We start from the raw sequence: 11,441 nt of genomic DNA, 5'->3' as shown, positions 1-11,441 counted from the left end.
TGGCACAAATCTGGGCCAAAAATTGCAAGCTTTTCTGAATATTGTGGCTTTCCTTGATTTTGCATTCACTTCTGCAATCGCAAAACCCTGGCTAATTCATAATCATGGATGTCCAAGGGACTGTGAATATTACCCATAATTCATTGTGTACATAGATCAGTTTTAACACTGAGCAAGCTGTAAACAGTTACTTTTCCAAAGTAAGATTTAAACATCTGTAAACTTATCTTGTGAAAAATAAATAAATAAATAAATAAATAAATAAAACCCTATTTATAAGTTATTAATGCAATCCCTTAATTTTTATTAACCCAAGTACTAAATTTAACATCTTTACATCTCAAACAACTAGATTTAAAAAACTGTTCTTTTATCATTCAAATCCTAACTAACTCTGATATTATTTATTATGACATTATTAATAAAGCACAGCTATCAAGTGGAGGCATGATCACTAAGGAACAAAATGGTTTCCTTCTTGTCTTTAAGTCTGCAATATCTGGTCATGTATCATCTGTGATTAATTTTCTGGTCATTCTGTGTAACTTGGGGACAAGTGTCTCTGAACAAAATGTCATACATTTTTTCCAAGTAAGAAACTTAATTAGCTAGCACATTAACAACAACAGCAGCAAGAACAAAACAACTTGTATTGTGTGTTTCCAATTGCATGCATGAGCTTGTTGCGTTAAAAGTATTTCCACTTTTCTAATCTTGACATCTATGCTCTTTTGTTTACAAATGATTTTGCAAACACAAGTGCTTGCAGAAAATTAATTCCTCAGACAGTGCACTCATACTGCATTCTAATGAGATCAACGCTATAATGCCTCATCTGCCTTACAGCAGTAAGCAGTGAGCTAGTAAATGGTGAACAGCTTTGCGTTACAGAACATTTTAACAGTCTTCTCTAGAGCCTTCTAAACTGTATGCTGAAATACATGAGATCTGCTTGACCTCATAAAAGTCTTGAAGGTATTCTAAAGGGAATCACATCACAAGGACAAATTGATTTTCTTGCCCTGCAACGCTAGTGTTGGGGGTTCAAATCCTGCCTCCACCCTGTGTGTGCAGAGTTTGCATGTTCTCCTCGTGCTTTGGGGGTTTCCTCCGGGTACTCCGGTTTCCTCCCCCAGTCCAAAGACACGCGTTGTAGGCTGATTAGCATCTTTAAATTGTACGTACTGTGTGAATGGCTGTGTGTGTGTGTTAAGCAGTACAGAAAATGGATGAATAGAAAGGTACAACACTTGTGCTACAGAATATGTACAATAGAAACAGCACACCTAATGTTTCATATCTTTAAACCGGCAAGCAAGAATGTAACCTTTAAGAAAGGCCAGATATATCAAATACTTGTAAATACAGGTGAAAATTTAAGCTAAACATCGGTGGCTCTGTTATGCTGCGGGGGCATTTTGCCAGCATGTTTTGTGTCCTCTTGTCCCCTGTGAAGGGTTACTGCAAATTATTATAAAGTTATTCTGACTGATTATCTTTATGCAATAATGAAATATTTCTATCCAGATGGCTCTGACTCCTCCATACAAATAAAAGTGAATTGATCCAAATTTATGGGAGTGCTCTCTTCTACGATGACAATGTCCCCAACGAAAGGGCATGAGAGCTCATTGAATAGTTTGATGTGTCAGAAAATGATGTACACTTCACAGTAACCAAAGAACAACCCAGTTGAACACTACAGGAAATATTCTGCAATCTGTAAGGCAGTGCCCCCCCCATCACCAAAACACCAGCTGAGGGAATATCTTTGGGAATGTACAAATAGAAGGTGTCAACAAAGTGTGTCTAATAAATTGGCAAGTTAGAATATACGGTGCTTTATAACTCCAGCATAATCCCTGCAGCGGTAGTAGTAATAGTAACTGTAATAGTAGCAGTAGTAGGAGAAGTAGTAACACTAGTAGTAGTAGTAGTAGTAGTAGCAATAATGATACTAGCAGTAGTAGTAGTAGTAGTAGTAGTAGTAGTAGCAATGGTAATACACCACTACATACTGTATAGCTACAATAGTAGTAATAGCAGTAGTAGGAGAAGTAATAACACTAGTAGTAGTAGTAGTAGTGGTGGTAGTACTAATAATAGTAATAATACAAGCAGTAGTAATAGTAGTAGTAGTAGTAGTAGTAGTAGTAGTGGTGGTGGTAATACTCCACTAAATACTGTATAGCTAAAGTAGTAGTAATAGTAGCAGTAGTATGAGAAGTAGTAATACTACTACTAGTAGTAGGAGTAGTAGTAATATATAGCTACAGTATATCTTGATATTAAATTAGAAAATATGTTATAACCAGACAACTTATTTGTAGTAGTAATAATAATAATAATAATAATAATAATAATAATAATAATAATAATAATAATAATAATAAATACAAAAAGAAAGAAAGAAAAGAAGAAAAACAACTCAGGACTCTAAATACTTATCTTCACAAACTCAGACTTACAGCAGAATGAAGAAACAGAGATTTGAAAGACCGCCATGTTGGACTGACGTTATTAGCGAAAGCCGCGCACGCGCACGCGCACACATGAGCACACACACACACACGCACACACGCACGCGCGCGCACACACACGCACACGCGCGCGCACACACACGCACACGCACACACGGCTTTGAACTTGAGAATGGCAAGCAGCGAAAATATACCGGCTACAGACGGCGAGTCTGTTCAAAAAGAGCAAGACAGTTATGATAAAAAGTGTATTTTCTGTAAGATTGTTAACGGGGAGATGGACACCGAGCTTCTACACAGCGTGAGTGTTAACCGACTAACGTGCATGTTCTTGTAGCTGATTATTTACATGTGAAACTAGCCGTAATGACTTAGCATAACACTAGCTAGCTAACTAACACTGACTGGAATATTTGTTTGATTGGAGAATTATATTATTATCCTTTCATTTCTTGTTCGAGGCTCTTGGTTGTCAGTAGGTGCACTGACAGGTGCGTTAAGATACTCGGCTAGTGCTTTGAGGAGTGGAAGAATTATTTTTATTATTATTTTTTGTGTGGAGGAGGAATTGTGTCAGGAGTGGGGTTTCAGTCAGCTGCCCAATTAATTTTACTGTATTATGAGGTAGTAAATGTAAAGAAGTATATTAACACTGTAGATATTCCTGTAAACTTCATTCCAGCATTAAAGCTCCAAAATGTTAGAATAATAACTGGACAGATACTGTATAGTGGGAGGAAAAAAAATAAACTCCACAGTGCTACTGGAAACTATATACGTTATATATGATTTCAGCTAAAAGTCAGTGAAACCTTAAATTAATTTAACTCTATTTAAATCTTTGGTGTGAAATCTTTTGCATTGAGTTGAATTACATCATATAATCACTGCCCAGTTGCGTTTTTTATTCATTAATGAATCACATGCCATGTTTTGTTATTGATTTATATATGTAAAGTTGTGGAACAAGTTATTCTATCACATTGTTACAGCTCTAAAAACGCTTGTTACAGAGAAACCATAAAGCGCAAAGTCATGTGTCCGTAGACTTTACTGTGGCAGACAACTTATAGAAACATCTCTAGCTCTGCCCGTGACAAAGCGCTGACTCTGGAGACTCCTTCCATAATGGGTAAATAACAGATAATATGAACAATGATACAATTTTCTTTGTTAACTGTTTAAATATGTGTATTATTAAGATCAGAAGAGTACGTGGATTGTCATACTATTCCATGTGAATAAGTTGGTACTATAGAAAGGATAATCTATTATGGTGTGGATTAATATAAACCTATGATTTGAATTATGGATGGCACTCCTATCTTAAGCAGTGCTGACCAATCAGATTTGAGAATTCAGCAATGCTTTGGTATAAATAAAAGACACCCATTAGGGATGGGTGATATTGATTTTTTGCGATATACCGGTAGAAATTCTCCCCACAATAAGATTGAGTCTTCCTGTGATAATAACGATAAAGCCGTGTTGATGTATTTCTGTGTGCGACGGTCCGCAACCCATTCACAGCTCACGTGCACAGCGAAAACAAGTACGGCTGAAGGCGTACGTGAAGCTGAGGAGGAGTTTATTGTTAAATGAGGAGCTACTGTACTTCTACAATCTGGAACTGGTTTGGATACAGAAAATCAGTTTTACTTTTAGATCAGCGTTTGTGTTTCTGAGGCTCTCAAGACTGCATGCAGCTGTCACTTGTAGCTAAAACAGTGGTGAATGGTACTATATATTTACATCATCACTGATATTGTTCTCACAATAAATACCAGAAAATATTGTGATATAGTTTTAAGTCCAAATCGCTCTTCCCTAACACCCATCTATTAAAAGACTGAAATTAAGCACCGATTAAACCGAGATTGACATTCAATAAAAATACAATCATCCCGCTTATTTAAAATGGAACCATTAAAGATGTTACATCATCATTTGATTAGGGCTTCAGTGGACATTGATTTTGAAAACCAATTAATCTATTGATAATTTTTTTTGATTAATAGATTAGATTCTTTCAAAACCTATTAAACACCAGAAATATTTATTTAAATGATTTCTTTGCAGCATTTGAATCAAGTACTACTACTACAGAACTCTTTTCTAATCTTAATTAAATAACATGTCACTGACTGCAATACACTACTGACATTTCTCATATAAGCTGTGACATCATGAGTATCTTATCAAGTGCTAAATATTATTATATATGAAACACTCAGATGAGAATTGATTTTGCTTGCCGTGTGTGCGTGAGGCAAATCATTCCCAGTGTGTGGAATCGATTCCAAAGCTTTGGGTTTGACTCTTTGTTTCAGTGCATGAAATCAGTGAATCGACTCTCTTTGTGACCAACTACAACGCAGGCTGGAGAATTAATCACCTGACACACAGGATATGTTAAAAATATACATTGTGTAAGCAAAGAAATGCTATGCTATTGCTTAACGCTGCATAATGCACATGCTTCATGACATGAGTTGTGTTTTGAAGTGAGAAAATATTTGTCTCAAATGAATCATTCATGTTCATTTTCAACCCATCGAGTTGCCATACAAACTTTTTGTGGCCAAAGTACCATGCGATAATGTTTTCTGATAGTTCACTAAAGATGCATAAATATGACCATTGTGTATTATAGTCAGAAAATTTAATAAGGTAGGACAACGGTAGTTAGTAAACATGGTTTAACAAGGGACATTGTGCTTTCACTGTTTCTCACATTTGCAAAAATGAATGATTACAAATCAAAATATTACTGACATGAGAACACAAGTTATGTCAGGAGGCCAACAGCCTAGTGTTAAAGAAAGTTTTCCCTTATTTCAGAGCATGTTGGTTGGACTGTCTTCTCTGTTCTAACATGCTCGACCATTTCCATTAAATGTGTTTTAGTCTAAATGAAGTGTCGTATCATGGGGGGTAGTGGTGGCTTGGTGGTTAAGGCTGTCGGCTATTGATCAGAAAGACTGGGGTTCAAGCGCTGCCAAGCTGCCAGTGTTGGGCCCTCGAGCAAGGCCCTTAAACCTCTCTGCTCAAGGGGCACTGTATCATGACTGACCCTGCACTTTGAGCCCAGCTTCCTGACATGCTGGGTTATGCAAAGAAATGAATTTCACTGTGCACATGTATATGTGACCAATAAAGACTCATTATCTCATTATCATCATCACAGCATGCTTCATAATACAGTTGGCTTAATCGGTAATCCTTGCCAGCTATTTTTATCAAATGATATCCGTTTTGTTTATTAATTGTTGGAGCACTGCATATGAGAATCCATCTTCAAGGTGTTTCACAGTCATTATCAGGAGCAAGACTGGATCGGAAGCAGACTTTCACTGGCCGTAAATAAGTTATGGTAGCACAAATGATTATTTTAATCATGAACATGTGTATTTTACGCAGGTTTTTGTATACTTTATCCTTTCATTGTCCTGAAATCACTTGTGCAGTTGTGCTGTTCGCTTGTGTGCTACTTGACAGTAAATGATTGTGTTCAGTATCTTAAATTTTACCCGGTAAACTTTTCTCTTTTTCTCAGGATGAAGACACGTCATGTTTCAGAGATATAAAACCGGGGGCTCCTCATCACTATCTTGTTGTGCCAACAAAGCACGTAGGGAATTGTAAATCACTTCGCAAAGAACATGTTCCACTAGGTAAATACTCAAGTACTCACAGTACACTGGCTTCAGGGATCCTACATTTTTATTATTCGAGCAATGAATACATTTTATGAAGAGCGGCATTTAATCTGTTTTATTTTCAAACTCTATAAAATAGATCCATCTATATATATATATATATATTTTTTTTTTTTTTTTTTTTTTTTTTTTTTTTTTTTTACAGTGTGTTCAGCTCTGTGTATGTCTCTCTTACCTGTTTTTCTTAGTGGAGAAATTGCTGGAAACAGGAAAAGCAGTTCTTCAGAAGAACAACGTAACTGATTTAAATGATGTCAGGTAATTTGAACTGAATTACAAACTTGTATCTGTTTTGTAACATTGCTAGTAAAGTGCTGGTTTGAAGTGTACCATTTGTTTTTCAATATCCTGATCATTTGTATTTTAGGTTTGGTTTTCACTGGCCTCCATTTCATTCTGTTACACATCTGCACCTCCACGTGTTGGCACCTGCCAGTCAAATGGGCTTCATCTCTCGCTTCATCTACCGCCTAGACTCCTACTGGTTCGTCACGGTGAGAATTCTGAATAGATGATTTGGGGCTTGTTTTTGGAGGCTCCATTGTAAAGTCTGGGACCAATGTTACAGACTGTAAGTGTTCACAGTAGTCTGTTAAGATTTCATATAATTTGACACTTGGAAGTTAAATATACTGTATATTTGTTCAATTTAGCACAAGCAAAAATGACTTAATATTGTGATTTGGCATAAAATGAAAACCTCTTTTGTTTGCCCCTGCTGAGGTTGTGGGTATAGTTCATATCTATGAAAGAGACTTTCAGCTGATCCTGCATCTCCCTGTAGTAGGTTGTCACAGTACACAGTCACTGTGCACAAATAATTTGTTAACCAAACCAATTTCTTGTTTTATGTTAAAAAAATTAACAGAGTCGTACAAGTAAAACAATTCATTTGTCAGGTTTCACATCTACTGCATTTGCATCACTCATGCCAAAATACGCAGTATGTGGAAAAAGTAAGTAAATTCTGTGGTAATGATGTTCTCATTTCAAGACCTGGCAAGAATGGTCTTTCAATCACTCACTCTTTTTTATCATTTCAAATAACAGACCTAGGCATGTGCCAAATTTTCACATCATGGAATTTGCCTAGTGTTATAACTAGTTTTATTTAAAAATAGTAGGCTAGTACTTTAAAACACAGCTTGCCACCTCATAGCTCCAGGGCACCGGCACAATCCTGAGCTCTGGGACCACCATTTTCCCCCAAAAAATATGTAGGTAGGTGGATTGGCTATGCTAAATTGCCCCTAGGTGTGTGTGTGTGTGTGTGTGTGTGTGTGTGTGTGTGTGTGTGTGTGTGTGCGCGGACCAGCGTCCAGGATTAATTCCACCTCATGCTCAGTGTTCCCTGGAAAGGCTCTGGATCCACGGCAGCCCTGTCCAAGATTAAAGCAGTTACTGAAGAATGAATTTGTGATTGAAGTTAGCTGTCCAAATACTGCCTCTCAAACGGAAAACAGAATGCTGATGATATTTTGAATTTCACGCAGTAACAATACTACATTAAATGTCATGTTGCATTGTATGTACAAATGCCTATTCAGCGCAATCTTTAACTCATCCCCCTGAAACCTAGTGCACATTACACGATTGGAGCCTTCAATTATCCAGCCGCTGACTCATTTTGGCACTCGGAGACTACACCCCGAGCTCAGCGACTATTTGCTGTGCCCTTCTATAGTGAATCATCCCAGTGTAGACTTTCCCAGTAATATAGGCTTACATAATGTGCAGATAATCTAGTTTGGAATATTACACTTGGACTGCTTTTACCATGTGTCTGCACTTCTTTATCAACTGCCTCGCTGTATTTTCCTGACTATTTGACATGGCAGCAACTTGTAAATAAATTGGTCTAATTGACTATTGTATACAACACCTAACATGTATTTGAAAAAAAATATATATATATATATATGTGTGTGTGTGTGTGTGTGTGTGTGTGTGTGTGTGTGTGTGTATGTATATGTGTTATGTCCTAATACTGCACAGAGTTGAATAGTTTCTTATAGTCATACTTTTTTCCTCAAAATGTCCCGTTCCACTTTCACTTACCTTAAAATATTAATAAATTTAGTTTATGGCTCATAAATACGCAGTGTGTCCCGAAAGTCTCCATATACGGGACTAAGTTTGCCAGCACCATGCCAGTTGTGCCTTCGTCAGTGGATGTTCGTGGATGTTCACTTTTCAGTTGCTCTGCAACACTTCCAGTCTTGCTTAATTTGTTAATAAATTTGGCAACAGTGTCGTGTGTGATATGCTCGCCATGTTTCCTGTTAAAGTCCCTTTCAACCTTGTGACTGCTTCCCGATCCAGCCACAAAAATGATTCCAATACGTTCTTTTGTCAAAGGCTTTCTTAAAGGCTATCTGAAAAATGGAACAACAAAAAAAAAAAAAAACATTTTGGCACTCATGGTAAATATGAGAAAAGAAGGCAGCCTTCTTTGCTCATATTGACCAAGTGTAGTAGCCATTTTGTTGTAATACTGTGGTTAACCTTTGGGTGGCAGTATAAAGAAATGAATAAGTGGGTGCACCTAGGGTAGAAGGAAAGCTATTTCTGGGAACAGAGGAAGCACACAGTTTTTGACTGAACTTGAGTATGTGTATTTTCACAGTGTTTGATTTTAACTTGTATTCTATGTATTCTATTGCATTTAATGATGCAAAGTTCAGGTCTGGCTTGAACATGTTTGAACTGTGGAATTAACAAACAACAACATCAAACTAATGGTGAGATTTATTTGTCAAAAGGAACCATTTAAAATAAACGGTGGACAGTGAGCAATGAAGAGAACATTTGCTCTTTTTTTGACACAATTCAATTATTTGCTCACTCTTCGAAACCCAATTCACCTCTGACTTTAATGGAAAGTCAATACACCAAGGGTGCCAATATTACTGGAGGGCACTGTAAAGACATTTTGCTAAAAAGGTGTTAATTTCCCCTATGTATGGAGACTTTTGGGACCCTCTGTACTTATGTGGCCCGGTACAGTTTGATTTTGACACCCCTGCTCTAAAGCCTACACTCCACTCTTCTCACTACATTTAGAATCAGCCAAGAAGTAACACTGATTTCTAGGGTTGTCATATTACCGATATACACTGCTCGGTTACTGAAATACAATCATGGAGGAAGCAGAGATGCTCAAGCTTTTCATATGTTGTAGAAAGCATTTTCGGGCATTAAAATAGAAAATAAAAGTTGTATCCACTACAAGACTAAGCAGAGGTTAGGACATTAAAAGGAATACTGTGTACATGAGAGAAACAAATAAAAACTGTACAATGTCTTGTGGTGTTGTTTTTTTATATTACAGGCTGATCAGTTGATCCAAAGACTGAACTCGATGGACTAATAGAAGAATGGAAATGTCATGTTGCCTTTACACTGAGAATATAAATGGATCGTCTCAGTGCTTAGGGAAAAGAGGTGAAGTGAAAGTACCTCCAGGTTATGATTTATTTTAGTCATTATTATTTGCATGTTAGCTTGTCTGTTTCTGACAGACAAACTGGGCAAATTTGGAGATAAGCCTTTAAAATAATTTATTTTGACTGTTAAGTGGACAGGTTTATTTAACTGGTGAATGCTTGAGAATAATCTGATATTTACATCACAGTCCCTGACAAAGGTATTTTTAAGTAATGTGTATGTCTGCCTGAATAACTAGATACAATTTCTGATACTGAGATTTTAAAAAACAACAACAAAAAAAACCCACATCTATGTGCAAAATAATATTTGTATAGCATGCCATACCCTTGGATTTAGTAGCATGTGATTAAGGCATAATGCATTCCAATAAAGTCAACTTTGGCTAATTACAATCAACATTCCCTACCATTAATAAATATGAAAATAAAACACAACAGAGAATAAAGGACATTGAGCTGTGTTTAGATCATATTTGACCTCAAATGTGTCTCATATTCAACCTGAAGATCAGCAGTGTGACAGTTTTATACTATTTTTACCTAAATTCATGAAAGAAAGGGGGGAAAAAAAACATTCTTTTGGCTTGGGTACGATTGTACTAATGAACTGTAATATTTTTCATAGATTGCATTTTCAATTTAAACTGTACAATGGTATGTCATATCCTGTCTACAACAATTTGTTGTTCGTTTAAGTGTGAGTGTGTGTGTGAGTGTGTGAACTGCTGATAGATTGGACCTGTTCAGTTCTGATCATTAACCCTAGGCTGCTATACTCTGACCCAAGAACTCTGAATACCTGTGTAATGCAAGAATGTAAATAATTTTATTGTATTTGTGCAAAAGGTTGTTGTAAATTAAATCTAATTGACTCTCAGAATTATTTTTTTTAAATCAGCGTTAGGGATCTTCTCTGTATCTGGCTCAAGCATGTGTATTTATGCAGATCAAAAATCCAGTGTGTATGATTTTACAACCATTTCAGTGTTTTTCGACCTATTTTGACACTACCAAAAAATAATAATAATAATTATTGTATTAATGCAATTTTATTATTATCGCCTATTCATACACCCTGCCCATTTCTCCCAAAGAAAATTTGTTTAATTGAGTTTAAGATAAGTTCATGTGACTAGACAAATTAATCATTTGTCATTAAAAAGTGCAAAATTAGTTATTAGCACACAGTAGTAAAGTAAAACACACATTGCAATCGTACATGGACAAATGTAATTAATTGTAATGGCATGTTTAAAAATACATTTATGTTGAATTGGACTAGGGACAGCATGGTGGCACAGCTCCAGGGTCCCCAGTTCAGTCAGGTTACTAATTACGAAACTGTAGTGTCCGGTGACGGACTGACTTGCACCCATCCAGGGTGCATTCTTGCCTCATGTCTAGTGTTCCCATGATCCAGTGTGACTCTGACCAGGATGAAGCAGTTACTGAAGATGAATGAATCAGTGTGAATGTTTTTCTTCCGTAGTTTCATAAATATTTTATCGTTTTTATTTCACACAATTGGTGTGCATGCAGAACATTTCAGGTTTGACACTTCTCTTATCCTTTTTTTTATAGGGCTAGAAAGTGCTTTTTTTTCTTTCTTTATTTCCCCCACATTCGTGTTGAATATTTCTGGTGGGGGACCAAAAATGAACCTGAAATTTTGACAGAAATAAGTCCTCTATAGTAGTGAATTCTGCAGGACAGTGGACCTCGAGGGCCAGCTCTGAAGAACCAACCTGATCTATAATTTTGGTACAGGTGTACAGTTGGTATATGTGAATATA

The 11,441-nt window shown here is 36.5% G+C and overlaps 1 protein-coding gene across 2 annotated transcripts; it reads left to right on the top strand.

Annotated features, from left to right (window-relative positions):
• Positions 1–2,590: 2,590 nt before the first annotated feature.
• hint3 (histidine triad nucleotide binding protein 3) lies at positions 2,591–10,041 on the top strand. Of its 2 annotated transcripts, none has more exons than XR_008397067.1 (5): positions 2,591–2,781; positions 6,037–6,154; positions 6,388–6,457; positions 6,567–6,770; positions 9,531–10,041. XR_008397067.1 is itself a non-coding variant. In XM_017476576.3 (5 exons), exons 1-5 carry the CDS (start codon positions 2,653–2,655, stop codon positions 9,567–9,569), a joined length of 483 nt encoding a protein of 160 aa, XP_017332065.1. In that variant the 5' UTR covers positions 2,592–2,652; the 3' UTR covers positions 9,570–10,041. The 2 variants fall into 2 exon arrangements, 1 of the variants encoding a protein (XP_017332065.1); XM_017476576.3 differs by having other exon boundaries at positions 2,592–2,781; positions 6,567–6,693.
• Positions 10,042–11,441: the final 1,400 nt, after the last annotated feature.

The sequence above is a fragment of the Ictalurus punctatus genome, chromosome 1, assembly GCF_001660625.3.
Source record: "Ictalurus punctatus breed USDA103 chromosome 1, Coco_2.0, whole genome shotgun sequence".
Taxonomy (NCBI): domain Eukaryota; kingdom Metazoa; phylum Chordata; class Actinopteri; order Siluriformes; family Ictaluridae; genus Ictalurus; species Ictalurus punctatus.
The sequence above is the reverse complement of the archived record's forward strand: the minus strand, read 5'-3'. Positions and strand labels throughout refer to the sequence as shown.